This window comes from Monodon monoceros, unplaced genomic scaffold (genome assembly GCF_005190385.1).
Source record: "Monodon monoceros isolate NGI ecotype Baffin Bay Population unplaced genomic scaffold, NGI_Narwhal_1 Super_Scaffold_20, whole genome shotgun sequence".
Classification (NCBI taxonomy): Eukaryota; Metazoa; Chordata; class Mammalia; order Artiodactyla; family Monodontidae; genus Monodon; species Monodon monoceros.
In genome coordinates this window covers 85,232,669-85,252,636 of record NW_021703777.1, presented here as the reverse complement: position 1 = coordinate 85,252,636, position 19,968 = coordinate 85,232,669, and the positions used below count along the sequence as shown (strand labels likewise).

At 44.8% G+C, this 19,968-nt stretch overlaps 1 protein-coding gene across 1 annotated transcript; it reads left to right on the top strand.

Annotated features, from left to right (window-relative positions):
- The first annotated feature begins 6,126 nt into the window (after nucleotides 1–6,126).
- Nucleotides 6,127–18,352, top strand: SMIM20 (small integral membrane protein 20). The gene is made up of 3 exons (XM_029234627.1): nucleotides 6,127–6,315; nucleotides 16,798–16,854; nucleotides 17,619–18,352. Exons 1-3 carry the CDS (start codon nucleotides 6,207–6,209, stop codon nucleotides 17,654–17,656), a joined length of 204 nt encoding a protein of 67 aa, XP_029090460.1. The 5' UTR covers nucleotides 6,127–6,206; the 3' UTR covers nucleotides 17,657–18,352.
- Nucleotides 18,353–19,968: the final 1,616 nt, after the last annotated feature.

The window sequence follows — 19,968 nt, the reverse complement described above, 5'->3', positions numbered from 1 at the left end:
GCTCCTCCATGTCTTTTCATGTCCTGATAGCTCCTTCTTTTTGGTGCTGAATAACATTCCATTGTCTGGATGTTCCACAGTTTATTTATCCATTCACCTACCGAAGGGCACATCGGTTGCTTCCAAGTTTTAGCAATTTTGAACAAAGCTGCTACAAACGTCCATGTGCAGGTTTTTGAGAGGACACTCCTTTGGGATTTTACGGGAAGAGTATGTTTAGTTTTGTAAGAAATTGTCAAACTGTCCCCATTTATTTTTTTAATCTGTTTATTACTTACCTCCCCAGCTAGAATACAAGCACCATGAAGGCAAGGACTTCATCTAAAGCTTAGAATAGTGTCTGGCATATGACAGGTGCTCCATAAAACTGGTAGAAATCAATGAATGAATAAATGAATCCCAGGCAGTCCGCGGGCTTAAGGTACCTCGTTACTTCTCAGCAGCAGGGATTTGTGAATCTTGGTTTTCACTCTCCTCCACTGTGCTCCACTTCTTGTTATTCCCAGGCAATTCCTTCCCCATCTACTCAGCCCAGCTTTTCTCTCACAGCTTCTGCTAACTCATCACCATGGCTTACTCACAGTTCCTCTCGTGTTGCTACCGCCTCCCCCTGTGCAGCTGTCCAACCTCTGCTCTCTCTGCCGACCTCCCAACTCTCCCTGACCTTCCAGCTGAAATTCCAGAGGCAGAGAGTCTGACTGGGTCAGCCCATTCCCCATTTAGGCAGAGATTTGGGGCCTTTGACTATGTTCTGGGTCTTACATACCTGCTGATTCAATCAGCCATGGCCATGGGCACAGAGCATGGCAACCAAGACATAGAGCACTACTTTCATGCAGCAGAAGCCCATGGATGCAGCAGTGGCCTTTAATGGCCTGTTGACCAGAGCCTGGGGTCCAGGATGAATAATTCATCCTTTAGAGAGATACTGAAGGCTTCTGAGAAGAGCAGTGATTGGCCAGATCTATGGTTTCAGAAAATAACTTTGGCTGCCCTGCAAATGAGACAGTTAGTGACTGAAGAAGATGACGCATGCAAGACAGGTTGGGCCGCCATGGCCAAGTGAGCAGGTGAAGCCTCAAACCAAGCCAATGACCTTGAAAATGAGAAGGAGGGAGCAGAAACATGTGGGTCTTGGACCTGAAGATGGCCGTCAGGCCCATGAGGCTGGAGTTTAGCAGAAAGGCTGCGTCTGGACACCTGGAAATCATGAAGATACCACTTAAAACTGTAGGGTGGATGGTGTGGCAAGAGATAAGCCAACATGGACATTTGGGGAGATCTCTTAGCTGTAAAAAACAGATCAAAGAAGAAAAACTTGACAAGTAATCTAAATTGGAAATATTTATACAGATGGGTAGGGACTCAGAGAGTCACAGAGCCCAAGAAAAATAGGGAAGCATTTCCCCAGCTTACTCTCATATTCTCAAAAGCACAGGTCCAGAGGGTCTTGTATTAGATCTCGCCCCACTCCAAACACCAAGCTTCTAGTCTGTTTTCCCGCAGAAGGTAATGATATTTCTTGGAAATCTACAATAGTCTAAAAATACAGCAGCTGGGCTGCAGTGCCACAATTAGCGGAGCTGCTGTCCCAGGAAACCCTCATCACATTTTGCTTAGATCAGAGAGCGGATTAACTTTGAGGTCTGTCTGAACTCTGCAAGACACCACTGGTGGTCTGCTTCCCGCAAGCATTCAATCTTCACATCCAAGGCAAGAAGGAGGAAGTGCCAGATAGGAGCCCAAAGCAACTTTTCTCTCAGTGACTGAGATGAAAATATGCACCCTAGGACTCCTGACATACTTGGTTTGCGTCCTGTCTCCCTACGTCCCTTGAGCTCTCTCTCCCTTTGCATGAATACCTTCCCCAGACCCGAACTTCCTTTGGCATTCACAAACATTAGCACAGCTATGATGCCCCAAGCCCTTCATCTATGTCATGTGTTGGAAATAAATGTAGGAATTTCTTTATCTATTAGGGCTCCTAATGGCATGCAACTGAAACTGACTCTGACTCACTGAAATCCAAAGGGAGTTTACTAGAAGCATACGGGGTGACCTGCAGAAAGAATACAACGAACAATCGAGAATCAGACTGCAAGGTGGGAAAACAAGGGAAGCTCCAGGACCCTAGGCAAGTGGGAGATATGCATTAATCTAACCAGAACGTTAGCAATGGAAGAAATCCACTGCAACAGTGCTGTCTGTCCTTGTGTCACCATCCTCATGATTCTTATTTCTGGGAGAAAGAGAACAATGGGACCCAGTTGGAATTGAACCTATACTCAGACGACATGAACACACTAACTTTGCAAGGCAGTTTAGACTGATGGTGAGAGCAGGTCTCTGGTGCCTCATGGATTTGAATCCAGGCTCTGCCACTTCCTAGCCATGTGACCTTGAGGTAGTCCTTTTTGCAATGATCCAGCTTCCCTCTCTGTAAACGGGGATGTTTATCCTTGGGGACTGGTGAGTACTAACTGGGTAAACCTGTGACAGTGACGGGCACAAAGGAAGTGTTCTGCAGCTTTGATATTAATACTGCTAGGAACGCACAGGGTCCCTGGATTTACAGTCCAGCCAAGAATGACAAGATGAGCGGTCATTCTCTGAAAGGAAGCAGGAGCTTTTATTAGGGGAGGCTGAGTGTCCACAAAGCAATTACTATCCACAGCCAATATCTTATCCCTCCACCAGACAGTAGCCACCATGAGGACAGCAGACTCTCTTCTTAATTCACCGCTGCATCCACCAGCACCTGAGAAGCGCCTGGCTCAGTGAACCTTTGTCAAATACGCAAATGCTGGCTGCTTCTTTTTTGTGCTCCTGATCAACCAGCACAGTGCTTTGCCTGCACACAATAAGTATTTGCTGATTGAATCTATAGGTCAGTGGGATTCTTAGAAAGGGGAAGAACATTGGGATCAAAGAGATGAACTTGTTTTAATAGGACTCAGTGGCAGGCAAGTGACGGTATAATGATGCTAATAAGCTATAGATGGACTATATTGTTTGTATAGATTAGTGTATTTGTATAGATTATAGGCTGGCTGCTGGCCAGTCTAAAACCTCTAGATCAGCATGAGGGGACAGAGAAACCACCAGTTACTTCCCTCATCACCTTGGAGAGGGGGTGGCTCATCTGTCCCACATTGGTCCTGTCCCCGCCTTGGAGGCACTGCTGGTACTTCATGAGGACACCCTGGCACCCTCCACACTGGCTTTCAGAGGCTCTGAGGATAGGGCTCAGCCAGCCATCTGCCAAGCTTGCTCGCAAAGACAGCAGGATGTCATGGAGGAGCATATTCAATTAGGAATCATGAGAGCTCAGTCCTGGTCCTGGCTCAGCCAGTGGTGTGAGGTCTCTTGCTCTCAGTGACCTGATCTAAATCATAGAGTAACCCTTGACCTGGAGCTCATGGAGATGTTGAGCAAATGAAATCCCACCTGTGGTGATTTCATCTGGAACTCCTTCTGTTTTAAAAGAGTCATGCACCACAATGTTCACTGCAGTGCTATTTACAATAGCCAGGACATGGAACCAACCTAAATGTCCATCGACAGATGAATGGATAAAGAGGATGTGGCACATATATACAATGGAATATTACTCAGCCATAAAAAGAAACAAAACTGAGTTATTTGTAGTGAGGTGGATGGACCTAGAGTCTGTCATACAGAGTGAAGTAAGTCAGAAAGAGAAAAACAAATACCATATGCTAACGCATATATATGGAATCTAAAAAAAAAAAATGGTACTGATGAACTTAGTTGCAGGGCAGGAATAAAGAGGTAGACATAGAGAATGGACATGCTGACATGGGGTGGGAGAGCGAAGCTGGGGCAAAGTGAGAGTAGCATTGCCATATATACACTACTGAATGTAAAATAGTTCGCTGGTGGGGAGCAGAAGCACAGCACAGGGAGATCGGCTCGGTGCTTTGCGATGACCTAGAGGGGTGGGATAGGGAGGGTGGGAGGCAGGCTCAAGAGGGAGGGGATATGGGGACATGTGTATGCATGTGGCTGATTTGCCTTGTTGTGCAACAGAAACTAACACGGTATTGTGAAGCAGTTATACTCCAATAAAGATCTATTAAAAAAAAAAAAAGGAACCCAACTCAAACTGGCTTCAGTGAAGAGGAGACTTTACTGGTTCATGTTACTGAGAAATCCAGTTTGGGGCACAGTTGGCTTCAGGGGCTCAAACGTAGTGTCAGCATCTGATTTCTCTCCATCTCTCAACTCTCCTTCTGCTGTAATGTCCTCATTCTCAGTGTCTAAACCATGGTCCCCAGCAGTTCCAGAGTCTCATCCCTTCAAGTTCAAATCCAGCCTCCCAGCAGCTGGGATAGACTATGCTTGGCTCAACATGGGTAATGTGGCCAGGCTGGACAATCTGGATGCAGCCACGCTGGACAATCAGGCCTGGGTCCAGTGCCCATCATCCCCATGATGAGTGAGGAGCTTGGTTATATGCTTAACCTTCAGAGTTGGGAAAGAGTAAGGATTGGGGTTGGGGGGAGAAGCCCCAGTTTACCTCACAAATCGGGAGAGGAGTGGTTTGCCAAAAGATATTTGGGGTACTATTAACAGAAAGAGAAGTGGATGCTGGGTGGCTAAAACAACAAATGTGCCCTACACCTGGGATATTTATATCACGTGACATAAAGCATGCATTGCAGCTTCCCTCTTTGCTATGAAGTCTTTTGTCTTCCCCCTAACAAGCTCCTGCAAGCGCCTGAGGAGCAGCTGTCTCACCCTACAGTCATCTGTCTTCCTCCTCTGAACTTGGTAGCCCACAGGATCGTATCACTCACCAGCAACAGGTGGCATCTGGTCATTAGTTATCTTTTTATGTACATGTCCTCTCTCTTCATCCATATAGCAGGATCCTGGAGAACAAGGGTCACGTCTTATTCATCTTTGTGGCTCCCAAAGCACTTTGCCTGATGTTTGGGGCATAGCAGACAGTCCCTAAATCTGCTGACAGATCAAACACCTGGTTTATATGCTTCTGGAACTACGGAAGTAAATAGCTTGACTCAACTACAAAACTACAAAGAAAGAGGAAACCTGTGTCCTCTACACCATTTCTGAAAGATCGTAGACCTTTTCTGGACTAACTAATGATGCTGGGGTCAAGATGTGCTGGGGTCTTTTTTCCTCTGCAGCCCCCAGCCACTGGTATCATTCTTTTTAATAAAGGACTGAATGAAGGCCCAAGGAATCTTAGTCTCAGCCGCCCAGTACCCTTGGGTGGGTCGTATGCCGGCACAGCCCACCTGGAAGCATGGAGGATGGCAATCTCAGGAAGAGGAAGCAGATGTCTGTCCTCAGTGGCTCCCACCTCAGGCCACAAGGCAGAGCCCCAAGGTCCCATCAGTGGGACTGGCTGCTGGCTCCCCGCCCTGTGCTGATCTCTACTCTCCATCCTCATTCGTAACCCTGACATCCAGCAAAGGGAAGAACGAGAGAGGAGGGCATGGAAAATCAGAGTCAGATGTAGCTTGGATGTTGAAACCGTCCTCCCAGGTGGTTCATAAGCCCCTGTGGCTCTGATTTCAGAATCCCCTGCGGGACATCTTGGGCCAGGCGATTTGCACCTTTGTCTCTAATCCCCTCAAACCGCCCTTTAGGCCAAGTGACTTGTCCAAATCCGCGCAGCCAAGCCAGGATTCCCTCACCTGTAAAAAATACAAGGATTAAATCAACGAGCCATACAGAGCATCCACCTCCTGGTATAGTCACAAAAATCAAATCAATGGGGGAAGAACGAAAAACCGTGGTTGGTAAAGGAGGGAGTGGTAAACGAGGTCAGAAGATAGGTGGGTGGAGCGGCCGAGAGAAAAACCAGGCTGGGGGATCGGGGGCAGAACAGGGAATCAATTAAAGCTCCAGTCTCTTGCCGCGGATCGCGCTCGCCCAGCGCTACGAGCGGCCAGGGAGAGCCCGGGAGGCGGTGCGCCGGGTCCCTGACCCCGCCCATCCCTAGTTCCACCCAGTCCCAGGCCCCGCCTTTGGCCCCACCCCTGCCCCAACCCCACCCCGCCCCCGGCCCCGGCCCGCCTCCTAGCCCCGCCCCCAAGGCCCGGAAGCGAAAGCAACTCCTCCTCTTCCGAGCGGGGCCGCGATACCGCCGGCGGGATCCGGGGTTCCGAGAGTGAGGGCTGCTCGGCGGGTCAGGGCGGCCACCGGCTGGAGCCATGACAACTAACCTGCGCACCGCGCTCATTTTCGGCGGCTTCATCTCCCTGATCGGCGCCGCCTTCTACCCCATCTACTTCCGGCCCCTAATGCGGCTGGAGGAATACCGTGAGTGACCTCTGACCCCACGCGGTGGCCTGGGCCCAGTAACTGAGAGTGACCTCTGACCCCACGCGGTGGCCTGGCCTCAGTAACTCCCCTCCCTTCCCCACGTGGGGCCATGGTCAGAGCTTTGTTCGCCGGTCAGGGAGACCCGGGTTCGAATCTCGCTGTGTGCGGCTTTGTGACAGTGGACAAGTGACTCAATCTCTCAGAATCTCAGCAACCCCTTTAGTAGTTATCTGTTTGTATAATAAAATCATCTAGCCTCTGGTGAGAATCAAAGGTGGTAATGAAAGCAATCTGCACATAGTAGGTCGACACTAAATAGTAGTTCATACTCATATTCACTGAAGTCTTTTAATGTATCTCATTAGGCACACATGGGACCATTTAATTTACACAACCTCACTTTGAGGTAGGTATTATCTGTTTTACAGATGGGGAAACTGAGGCTCAGCGAGGTTGTTCAACATGCCCCAGGACACACAGCTAGTAAGTGGCAAGACAAGTATTCCTACTCCCGTCTCTGTTTCCAGACCTTCCAGACAGTGAAGCTGGGAATGATGATGTTGAGGGGAGGGAGATGGACCCTAATTATCCTGAGCTTGAAGGTGTTTTTATTGCACTTCATTTCCACTCCCAAAGATGTCTTTCAGTGGAAATGTTTCAAACCTAAACTGTTAACCTGGGTTTTTGGGTTTTTCCTCTCCTTTCTCCTCAAATATTTTTTCAGATTCTGCTGTCTTCATTTTAAGCTGGTTGCTCACATGACAGTGGTCAATATCCTGCGAGTAATTTTCTTCCTTAATCATTCAAGTCCTATCATTCTAAAAGCCAAGCTCTCTTTCCTTGAGACCTATACCTCAGCAAGGATTAGCACTTTGATACGTCTGAAACCATCTGTCAGAGAGAAAATATTAGGCATTAGAGGCTCATTTTGTTCTCCAGGAAACCTGAACCATCTTGAAGATGGAAGAGGGCCAACTGTGCCCCTTGACAATATTAGCGAAGGCTGAAAGCTTGGCGATTTGAAGGCGAAAGCTCCGTGTAAATGCTCTGCCCATTACAGATGCTACAACGTTTGGTTTCTGAGTTAGAGCGTTTTAAGTACACAGATTTCCTTGTGGCTTCTTTTCATCAGCCAAGATTGAAATGGCCTCAGCATTCTGCCTTCCAGCCTGTCTCCATGCACCATGCGTGAGGGTGAACATGGGGCTGTGTGAAGCCCTGTATAATCTATCTGCATTATCCGTCCTTACTGCATCTTTGCCCCACGCTGTTTTATGACAGCCTCTAGAGTTGAACTTGGGACAAGGGGGTCTGCTTTGGATCCCACTAGAAAAGTTTCAGTCACGAAGACTAGAGCGGTGGTTTTCAACTGGGAATGGTTTTTGTCCCCCTAGGGACAGTTGGTTCTATCTGGAGACATTTTTGCTTGTCACAAAATGGATGGCATAGGGTGGGCTGGTGTGTGCTACTGGCATCTAGTGCATAGAGGCCAGGGGTGCTGCTAAACTTTGTGCAATGCACAGGACAGCCCCCCCGACAAAGAATTATCCGGCCCAAAATGCGAATGGTGCCAAGGCTGAGAAACCTTCCTCTGGGTCAGATGCTCAGGGTGTGGGTTTGCGCTGTGTCTCCCAACAACAGTCTTATAGGGGTAGTCCGGAGTCTATGGTTGTCTGAGTCGCCTTGAGACAGACGGATTAGGCCTTTTAAGTGAACAGTTAGTTCGTGTGGCTACAATAGCTGCATTTTTAACTGTAAGGCAGTCAACACCTGCCCACTTTTCTGGTTCAGTTTTAATTAATTTGGACACTGTTATCTGAGAGTCATAACTGATTCCTTAAACAGGTAATGATACTAAATAGCTAATATTTATTGAAAGCCTATTATGTGTCTGACACTCTTCTAAGCACTTCTTATATATCAATCCATTTGGTGCTCATAACAACCCTTCATTGTAGCTGCTGTGTGATCATCATCCCCATTTTATATGTGGACAGACTGAGGTATGGAACAGTTAACTTGTACAAGGACCCACAACCGATGAGTCCCGGATCTGGGATTTGCACCAGTGCCCTTAATCGTGACACCAGGGCACCATACTGCCTCTCTAAGAGGGTGAGAGAATTAAGTCAGATGAGGGTCTAAATCCCTTACTAGAGGAGGACCTTAAGGTGCGTTACTTAACCTCTCGGAGCCTGGCCTGTTTCCTCATCTGTAACAGTGGAATTTGCAGGACTGAATTTACATGTTTTGGGGTGAATTAAATGAGATAACAGGTGTAGAAACACATAGTATATTTTTACACTAGGCTTCCCATAAAAACATTTCAAAAATAAGGAATCACAAGGGCAGGGAAGTGAGACAAGGAGATTTAAGCAGGTGGACCGACCCAGGTGAGGCATTCGTGACCGGGTCATGGGAACCCTCTGTGAGGACGGAGCTTCAGTTCATTTCAGCGCATTCAGCTAGCATTTAGTTAGCTTCCTTTTCATTTTTTTAAACCTGGATTTTAGCAATTACTGTGTGTGGCACTGTGTTAGGTGCCAGGTGTATGTGACTGGACAAGACGGTCAGAGCTCTTCTCTCATGTCACTGCCTCACACGTACCTAGTCCCCCACCCACTCCCTGCACTCTGAGCTGGTCTCCCTGCTCCACTGGTCCCCAGAACCACCCATTCTTTACCCAGCAGCCACTGTGGTCTTTCTGGTTAGTGTGTTGCTGCTGATCTACCTTCTTCGCATTTGTAGTCAAAGATTTCAGACTATATGATTTTGCTTTTTTGATAGGTCAAGATTTGCTTTGTGACTTGGTACAAGTCAGTTTTTGTAAATGTTCACTGTGTGCTGGGAATGATGTATATTCTCTTGTTTGGGAGTACAGAGCTCTGTATATGATGGTTCCAGATCATTCTTAATTCTGTTACTTAGATATCTTGAGGCCATATTATTCTGTGCACACAATCTAGAATATTCTGGGGGGGGGCTCAATTATTATTATATGAGTCCTCTTTACCCCTAATATTTCTCCCGAACTCTGTTTTATCTGATATTATCATAGTTACCAGCTTTCTTTTGGTTAGTGTTTTCCTGGTGTGTGTGTATATCTATATGTATATATAGAGAGATATAGATATAGATATCCTCTTATATTTAGCCTTTATTTGTCCTTAAGTCTTATAACCAGCCTAAACTGGGATTTTTTTTTGTTGTTTTTTTTGGGGGATTTTTAAAAAAATAAATTTATTTATTTAATTTTGGCTGTGTTGGGTCTTTGTTGCTGGGCGCGGGCTTTCTCTAGTTGCGGCGAGCGGGGGCTACTCTCCATTGTGGTGCACGGGCTTCTCATTGCAGTGGCTTCTCTTGTTGTGGAGCATGGGCTCTAGGCACGTGGGCTTCAGTATTTGTGGCACGTGGGCTCAGTAGTTGTGGCTCGCGGGCTCTAGAGCTCAGGCTCAGTAGTTGTGGCGCACGGGCTTAGTTGCTGTGCGGCATGTGGGATCTTCCCGGACCAGGGCTTGAACCCGTGTCCCCTGCATTGGCAGGTGGATTCTTAACCACTGCACCACCAAGGAAGCCCTAAACTGGGATTTTAAAAAAATCCAATCTGATAATCTTTTTAAACTGTTGGATTGAGATCATTTTCACTTATGTTTACTGATATATTTACATTTATTTATTTATTTTTATTTTTCCTATCTTATGTTTTCTATTTATTCTTCTGTTTCTGTACTTCCCTTTTTTCTCCTTTTCTGCCTTCAAGGCTTCTTTATTTAATTCTCTTACCCTCTACTAGTTTGAAAGTTTTACATTCTCTTTTTCTTTTGTGGTGACAGTTTAAAGTTAGTCAATATCTTTACCTCCTATGAAATATACAAAGACCTTAGAATGCCTTAGCTCCTGTCCCAGACGCCCCACCCGTCCTGCCTTGTGTTTATTACTCCCCAGATCACTTAGTACCATCCGTGTTTTATACAGCCACTGATTGATTCTCTTTACCCTCATTCTTTACTCACTGATCCTTCTTTCATCTCACACCTTTCTAGTTTCAGTTTTCTTCATTCTGAAATACATCTTTGTGTTTCTTTGGTGAGAATTTGTAACTGGGAACATCCATTCTTGTGTGTCAGAGAATGTATAGAACTCCAGGTCTTCCATTGTGGCTGTCGGAAAGTCTATTGTGCTGTTTGCTCTTTGAATTCGATCTTCTCACTCGCTTAGTCAAAATACTTCAGTAACCCTCTGCTGTCCTCAGAGTCCAGCCGGTGGAAAAGCATTGAAGAATTTGAATCTGGAGTGCAAGGTGATCAGATTCACTCTTTCCAGGAATCTCTGACTGTGTGTGACGGAGGGGCTGGGAGGGTCAAGGTTGGAGGTAAGACGGCCAGATGCGGGAAGGCTGTGCTTTCTGTGACCTCAGGGAGAGGTGACTGTAGCCTTAACCAGAGTGGTGGTGGTTATGGGACTGGGGAGAAGGACTGAATTACGGAGCCAGATTTAAGAAATAAATCCTCTACAGGGATTTGTGACTGATTAGCTCAGGGGTGAGGGAGGCAGAGGAAAGAGATTGACACCCAGCTTTCTGGGTCCAGCAGCTGAGGAGATATGTTACTAGACATTATGAAATACAGGAAGTCTGTTTGGGGGACGAGAGGACATGCTAGTTCGGTTTGGGGTGTATTGAGTTTCAGGTACCTGGATATGCTCCTGGAGATTTCCTATAGGCGATGGGAGCTGAGCCACAGGATCTGAGCTGGAGCTAGAGATGGCGCGTCACTGGCATTGGATGGGAAGCAGAGTCATTGCAGTAGGTGGGGCTCCCAGGCAGCATTCAGAGATTGAAAAAGACAAGCTGGTCCAGGGCAGAATGCAGGTGAACACTAGCATTTGAGGGTCTGAAGAGCAAGTGGTCAGAGGAGGAAGGGTCCTCAAAGGAGTGGCCAGAGCGCGAGGATTAAAACCTGAAGAGGCTGCAGTCTCAAGCCCCAAGAAGATAGCTCTTCATGAAAAGGGGGTGGTCAGCAGGGCTAGGCTGCTTGAAGACGGTAAGAAAGAAAAAAAGTGAAAATATCCATTGGATTTAGCAAAAAGAAGGTAAAGCTCATTGGTTGTTTTGTTAGAAGTGCTTTCAATGGTTTGATGGCAGAAAGCAGATAGCAGTGGATTGAAGAGTAAATAGTATATTGGGTTGACTGTTTAAAGATGTTGGTCTGTATGGAGAGGAGAATGACGAATTATTTTGCAGCTGGTCAAGGGGGCTGTTGTGTTTTCGTTTTGGCTGGGAGCAGCGGGAGAGCCAAGAGAGCCTCTGGACAAAGAAGACTGCTGGAGAGAGAAGACAGTCCATAGAGTGGGAGGTGGCATGGGATCTTGAGATCAGATGGAGGAGGGAGACTTGGACCAAAACAAAGGCAGGACACCTCTTCCAGCAACTGAGGAGAAAGGCAGGTGTGGATACCTCTAGATGTAGCTGTGATGTTGGGAGGTTGTAGATGCTTCCTGTTTGTTGTGGCTTCTGTTCTCTTTGTGACGCAGGAGGTCAGGTGACTATGCGTGAGAGGCACAAGCCCCAGCCAGACTCTCCCTCCTTGAGACACTCTCTTCCCTGGGCTTCGTGACTGCCCCTCCGCCAGTACTCCTGGCTTTGCCCTTTTGCTCCTGCCTTTCATCCACTCCTTAGCCTCTCTTGTTGGCTGTTTCTCTTCTGAGCGTCCTTCATACATTTATGGTCCCCAGAATTCTGGGCAGACCAAGGAGAAGCCCACAGCCCTTGGAAAGGCCGGGCAGACACCCAGTCCTTGAGAAGGAGAGCCAGAGGCTAGCAAGGAGCCCAGGCCATGTAGGGCCCAAGTGTCGAGACACTGCTGACCCTTCATCTGGGCCAGCCTGACTGATGCTGGCCGGCCTAGGTATGGGGACAGGTAGGCTCTAGGGCCCCTGCTGGAATAAGCCTCAAGGCAGTAGAAAAGAGGCACAAGGCTGCTTAGGTAAAATAAAGCCAAGGAGATCTTCTATGATTTAAAAGCAGACAGGCCATTATCATAAGACTGCTGTGTTGAATTTCATTTTGACATTCAGTGTGATCTCTAGCTCTTTCACTAACTCAGCCAGACTTCACCAAGTATTAGGGGGAATACAAGGTCAGTTCCACACGTGATACCTGAGTAGTGAAATGAGCACTGGGGAGATGGCAGTTGGCATTGGCAGTTGTCAGTCCCACACCAGAAGTATGGGGATGGTTCTGCTGTGCTTCTGGAGGGAATCCAGACGTTGCTTATTAGCTTTCAGCCTATTGGCACAGCATGATTCGTGGGAAGAGCCCACATTCAGGGAAGCATACTTGAAGCTATACATATAGCACACATTCAGGCGCTCTAACTTGAAGCCTGGTCTGCCTTTTGTCTCTGCATCCTGGAACTAGACAGTGATCCTGAATGTGGCTTTAAAAAATAACAGCATTTCAGGGCAACCTGTGAAATGAGACAGAATAAGATCATTTTCTGTGATCCTGTTCATGTTTAACTTTAGTTAGATGTGCAGAAGCACAAAGGGTTTTGCCAGAAATCTTGTGTTCATTCAGTCCCCTCATTTAGGTGACTTGTCCAAGGTCACCTAGCACATTTATTCCTGGATAGACACTAGACCCTAACTCCCCAGCCTTGTCTGCTGCTTAATGATGCCCTGTTTCACCTGCTTTTAGGACAGGGGAGAGTGTCTGCCAGTAAAGCCAAAGGTTACGTGGGAGAGCTGTGATACCTCACTTCTCCTCCCATTCCCCTTCCGCCCCCAACCTCAAGCGTGTGGTACAGAGTCAGAGCAGGCCTGCAAGAAATCACTTGACTCAGAAATGCCTCTTACCTTGGAAGGGCATTTTCCCGATTATATGGCAAGTGCTCAGAATATGCTTTTTATTCCTTTCACCTTAGAGTCGAATGAAATTCGCAGACTAAAGTCTTATTTTCTAACAGGCCTTACAAAGCTGCCTGGATTCTACCACACACCCTGGTGAGAAACTAAAGTGTTCATGGTATTGGAAGGAGACCACGCTTCCGATGGCCCTTTCGTCCCCCCAGCCGCTGGCTCACACTCACCCCCAATACACACGTCTAGTTCTGGATCACCCCGAAGTCAGACTGCAGCAAAGTGGGAGCACTAGAAAAGTATTATTTTATTTTATTTTTGCTATTTTTAAAAGAGACTTTCAATTAATTATCGTGGAATAGTCACAGTGCTCTTGGACTTCCTTATACTTGTTTTGCAGTTGTGTATTTTTGTTGTTAAAAAAAAAAATCCAAGCCGACAGAGAAGATCTAAGAATAGTACAATGAATCCCTTTATGTCCTTCACCTAGATTTACCAGTTGTTAACATTTTGCCACATTTGCTTTCTCTCGCTATATATATGTTACACGTCTATACATACATACATATGGACACGCATATGTTCATATATAATTACATTCCATATATAATTGTTACTACTATTTTGCTGAACCATTTGAGAGTGAGTTGAAGACCTTGTGAGCTTTGATGCCTAAACACTTCAGCATGTATTTTCTGAGCACAAGGACATTCTCTTACATAATCACAATTATCCAATCCAGGAAATTTAATATTGACACAATGTTATTATGTAATATACAGTCCATATTCAAATGTTGACATTTGTCCTATTACCTCAGGTTGTGAGTTGCTTTTATTTTAACTGTTCATTGACAGGAGGAGATGGAGGGGTGTTCCCGAGGTGATGGTTTCACTGTGTAGGCCCCCCCCCCAACGAGGTCAGATTCTGCACCTGCTTTTAGGTTTTTATCTGCTGGTCCTCCCCAAGAGCACCCTCAACTAGTCAGTAACAAGACCACTGAGGGGGCTGGCAGTTAGGCACGCTGTATCAATTTGCTGTGAATGTTAAATAAAGTAGCAAGTCACACAGATTTCACAGTATGGACATTTAATATAAGGATAGGTTTCATGTTCAAAGACTTAAACATTACGAGGTAGCTTCTTTTGCTACCATACAAAAATGAGCCCGTCTGCATGTATTACTACGTTTTAAATAATCTACCTTGGCCCTTTGAGTAGAGCTAAGGATCCTCAATTAAAACTGCAAATCAGCCCACTGCCTTAGCACCAGGGGGCAGAGTCGGGCTTGCTGAGACACTGGAGAGGGAACTTCTAACGGGCATCGCAAAGCTCCAGGCCCCATGCTGCATATTTGCGTTTCAATCATTTCACTCCTGATAGAAGCATGCTCACTACTAAAAGGTCAGTAATTAGCTTATCCTGATTTGCCCACATAGTTAAACCCCTGACTTCTGTGTTGCCCTTTTTTCCAGAGGTTGAGAGACATTTGCTGTTTCTCTAATGATAGCAAAACAGAAACCTACTGTCAACCTCATCAAGATGTGCTTGCTAAGTCCCAAGGGACCAGTTTGTTTTCCCTTTAGCATGTCTCGCATTCACAAATAAAGTGTCTTTGTGTCATATCATGAATTTATATAAGACTGCTTTGGCCTTAGAGTATTTATAAAACATTAATGGATTAAAGAACCAGGGGATGTAGATAGGATGCTAATACCGGTTATCACTTGGTAGGAACTCCTTCTGCAAATCGGTTTAAATTGCCTATCCAAGCCAAAAAAAGAGGGGGTTGCATAAGGACAAGGATTATAAAGAGATTATGGTCTATTTAAAATAAATCCTCAGCCTCTCTCCAACCTCATTAGCAATTAGCAAGGAAGTGTGAAGACAGCGATTCTTTTCTCTTCACTTGGTTCTCCATTTCATTGTAAGAGGTGAGAACACAAATTAGGCATTCCTTTGCCACCAGAAGTCAACTTCCTCTGATGCTTGGCAGGCTGCCAGCTTCTTTGGCTTTGCAGGACCTGCCTCTTGGAGAATGTGCTCCGTTCACCAGGTTGTCTGATTCTCTCAAACCTGGACATCTAGAATGCTTTCTGGCAATCAAGCATGTGTTAAAAATTCATCTCTTCCTTCTTCCATGATACTGGAGAATGGACCTTTTAGCTGTGAAAAATGATATCTGTTTTTGTTCCTGGCACGATCGATGACAGTGTAGTCTTTTACTAGTTGGCATTTTCTAAGAGCATGTTTGAGACACATCCATACTTGGAGACTTACATGGTGACAGCATGGTAGGGCTCACTCCTACAGGAATTTAACTTCTTAGGAAATTAGATTGCCTTTTGTGTTATTTTAGGAAGTCTGACACCTCAGAGGTCCCATTGTCACCCACTCTTTTGGCATCTCTTGGTCCACAGGGTCTTGGTTGTTGTTTACCTGCTACTTTTCAGAGAGGCCCAGTGGAGCCATCAGACCATTCTGTATAAGCAACTTCCTCATGCTGTGTCTTCTCTGTCTTGCTTAGAATTGGACATCAAGATTCGGATAATCCCTGTTGCCCGGTGTTTTATTTGCCAGAGCAAAACTTAGCATTGATAAAACTCTCAGACAGGTCACTTAGGATTGACTTTCCGTCACATCACTGGAGAAGCAAGTTCAGTGAATATTTGATTTGGAAAAGCCCTGTTTCCTATACCTTTATGCTTGTGTATCTTTATGAGAATAAAGAAAACTGCCTAATATTAAATAAGAGCTAAACGTGGATTTAAAGAAACACCGTCAGCCTGATTAAAACAAAGGTTTGATTACAACACTTAATTACTATAATATAGTAGTAAACATCCTTTGGCTGCAAGTCTTTCTGCTGAAAAGCCACCATTTGTTTTCCAAGATACTTAAAATAATAAGTCTTTGTTTTCACAGGCCTTAGGTTTATTCGACACCACTTAGAAAGATGTGTGAGGGCTTGAAGCCCACAGACATAAAATGCCCAGTTTCTCTTGGCCTTCGCCTGTGGGACATCTCCAAAGAGACTGGCTAAGCTGCTGTCGCTAAAACGTGCTTACTAATTGGCATAGCACCTGCAGTCAATTAGGGAAGCTTCAGTTATCCAAACCAAAGCCACCCACCCAAAGATTAATTTTCTGCTCTATTTCCTATGAAAAACATAGCATATTTAGCTCTGGGTCTAGGCCCTCAGTGGAGTACATTTTAGACACCTAAACTGCATCGTTTTCTCCTGAATTGTACTTGTTCTTGCAGTTCAGCAGCCTTGCTCTCCTCATATCACACCCACCAGTTCTTTCAAAATTGTTCTTTTGCTGTTGTTTTTGTTGCCTTTCCAAAGTGCTGAGATCACTGGGAAAAGATGTTCGTTAGAAGCTTTTCTTCTGAAGTACGGCTTTCTTTCTTTCACTGAAAATATCCAGTCTTTTTGCTTGATAGGATCTAACTTCTGTAACCTAAAAGCTTTGGGCAATGGCAGCTCTGAATTTACTAGCACTCAGATATATTGTTTCCTAATTGTCCCGTGTCATTGTTCCACATAGATACAAAGATTTCCACTGCCCTGCCCCACAGTCCCCTCTCTAATGAGTAATTTTTCTGTTGTGTTTCTCAGAGAAGGAACAAGCCATAAATCGAGCTGGTATCGTCCAAGAAGACGTGCAGCCACCAGGTAAACGTAAAAATCACAACAAAGTCTCACGTGTACTAGTGTGTTGTCGTTGGGAGTGGTGCTTTGCAGCAGGAGAAATCTTTGCTTCGAGGCTGGATTGTAACTGTGCTGTTATTTCCCAGCAGTTGCCATTTTAGAGGTTGCCACCCCAAGACTTCCTCGTAATATGTTACTCCAAAAGAGTTTTTGCAAGTTTGCACGTTTCTCTTCTGCATTTGATAAGTGGGCATAAGTGTGGAACAAGTGTGCAATTAACTATCAAGCATAAGTAGATGTTTTGCAGACATATTTACCAAGCACCTATTTAAACACCACCGTCATGGGAAAATACTGTTTACTTATGAGCTATTTTAATCGATGCGGGATTCTGCTTTATACAGAAGCTCAAAAGTTCCCTGTATGGCTGAATGGTTAGTTACTTTGAGACGATCCAAGTTGGCTGAGAATGAGAGGTTTCTAGCTTATTAGCCAAAACTCTTGTAATCTGTGGCAGCGGTCTTTTTTTTTATTCATTTATTTTTTAGCTAGGCCAGATACATATCTCCCTGCCATGGGGCAATTTCTGAGCCATTTAAAAGTCTCTTGTCAGCTGCCACGGCTTCCCAGCCGTCCTGTTCCAGGGTTCCGGCAGCTTGCCCGCACTAACTCCAACTACATGGAAATCGCACAACTTCATTCTGATGTCATCTTAGTTGTTTGGGGTTGAGGGAAGTGGTAGGAAATTTAAAAACGAATCCTGTTTTTATTCGTGTTTCTTTCTATAGGGTTAAAAGTGTGGTCGGATCCATTTGGCAGGAAATGAAAAGGCTATCACCACCTCTGATTATGCAAGTAGACAGAGTCTTCATGCTTTCATTTCTGCAGCAAGTACAGTAAATCACCTGGCTAAAGAACGATGGCTGGAGAAGAAAACTCTAGAAGGCTGTAAAGAAGAGCAGTGTGCACCAGGATTAATTCCCTTCTTAAGTATCAAAAGAACCCTGAAACAAATCACACCATTACGAAGGTTTTCATGATTTGGTTTCCTTTCTAAAAATGAAGCTTTCTCACCCAGCTGCATTTGGAGGTGATCTACTTATTATTCAGTCTCTACCTCTTACCCACCTGAGCTGTGATATGAATACAAGCAACCAGTAGACTTGGGAAGATCCTAGTCTGTTCTGCCGTCTTCCAAATAAGAAGTTTCAGTGAAAACCCACCATATTGAGCAGCCTCATAGGGCTCTTTGAAAATGTTAAAGTTGATGAAACTCTTTGAGGACAAGGTACATTGTACTCTTTAAGAATAAAGAGTACAACTCAACTATCTCATTGGGAGGGTTGCTGCATTTTGAAAAATAAATAACTATGAAGCAAATCAAGCTGAGTGGGTATGCATGCCTAGTAGAAATCATGTTGAATTAACTGAGTGAAAATATGTATATTAAAATGATTTCTTTTTACTTCACAATGGTGTAAGATTTTTTGTAAATCCTTCTTTGTAAGCGCATTAAATGATACCCAGAAGTATTATTTGACTACATTATATTTGACTAGGTATTTGACTGTTTGGTGTTTGTATACAAGTAAAATTGTATACAAGTAAAAATCTTAAAGGTAAGTAGCAAACGTATTGAGACAAATATTTATTGAATGCGATTCTCCACCAGATACCTCACCAGGTGCTACAAAGATGAACATGAGAATACGAATTTCTTTCTCTAGTGCTCTCTCTGGCCCCTTACTAGATTATGTGCTTTTGAAAGACACATCTTTTTCATTTTTACATTTCCCAGAGTGCCTTGCACATTACCGTATGCTGTCTTTTAGATGAGCTACCTGATGACATAATTTTATTTTTGTGAACTGGGAGATGGCTTAACAGACAACTGGCATAATTATGTTAATTACTGTCAAAAAAAAAAAAGATTGATAGTTCCAAAACCAAAGTCATCGTTTTTGGTAGGCATTCCCTAACATTTAATTGACTTACAGTTAACAGCCCAATAAAAGAACTGGCTCATTTGGGGGACATTTGACCACTCTTTTCCTTGCAGGGGACACCAAAAGGTTGTGTGACTTAAGAGTCAAGCCCCTTGTGGGTGCTTAATTGAGATTCCTCTGTGACTGAGGCCAGTGCCTATACATCTGCTTTGGAAGATATCCAGGCTGAAATGACTGTGTCTGCGTGTCATAGACAAGAACTTTGGGGCCTCGATGGCCTGTTTGTCGGCTGGAACAGACTCAGTTTAGTCTCCTGAGTGGGACCTATGTCCTGGCCTTGACCCTGCCTTTGGTCCACCTCTTTGCAGAGATAAAGAGGCTTTCTGTCCTGCTCAGCTGCCTTGATGCTTATAAAAGGATTGCTCTTGATGTTCTCAGAGCTGTAGTGTCGGTCTGTGCTGCCCACACTTGACAAAAGCCAGGTTGTAAGAGATGCTACTTGGGAGGACTGACCGAGGGCCTGGTGGTTCATCCACACTCCTCCCAGGTGTGCCTCCAGGATGATGAGGAAAGCACTCGAAAGAGGGGATCTTAGTCAAATACAGTTAGGAAACATAGAGTTCAAGTTAATTAGGTTTATTTGCTTCTAATTTGACAATTTCCAAGAGAGACATAACATTTCCCCAGTGTATTTGATCACAGAACATTTTTTTTTACCAGTTATCTTCTGGGCCTAGTGACCAACAACATCCTTTCGGGAACATTCTCCAAATAGTCTCGGGACCCTTGAACACTCAAAAATTTTTGAGAACTCCAAAGTGTTTCTTCTTAGGTGGGTTATATCTATAGATGCTTACTATATTAGAAATTAAAAGAAATTTTTCATTTACGAATATCAATAATAAACCCATAGGTTACTATGACATATTTTTGTGTGAAAAATGTATTTACCAAGATGGAAACATAATTTGCAAATTTCTTTAATGTCTGGCTTAATAGAAGATGCTGGATTCTCATATCTACTTCTGCATTTGATCTGTTGCTGTATCACACGTCATGTGGCCTCTGGAAAACTGTACACCCTCACAAGAAGAGAGTAAAAAAAGGCAAAAAGCCTTTGATACTACAGTATTATAAAAATACTTTTGATCATGCAACCCCCCTAAAAAGATTCCAGAGACCCCTCCAGGTA

Bases quoted from the DNA above. Each gene is read 5' to 3' on its own strand.
- SMIM20 (XM_029234627.1), top strand. From the start codon at position 6,207: ATGACAACTAACCTGCGCACCGCGCTCATTTTCGGCGGCTTCATCTCC. The intron at 6,316-16,797 runs GTGAGTGACCTC...TGTGTTTCTCAG, and splicing joins AATGCGGCTGGAGGAATACC to AGAAGGAACAAGCCATAAAT. The intron at 16,855-17,618 runs GTAAACGTAAAA...TTCTTTCTATAG, and splicing joins AGAAGACGTGCAGCCACCAG to GGTTAAAAGTGTGGTCGGAT.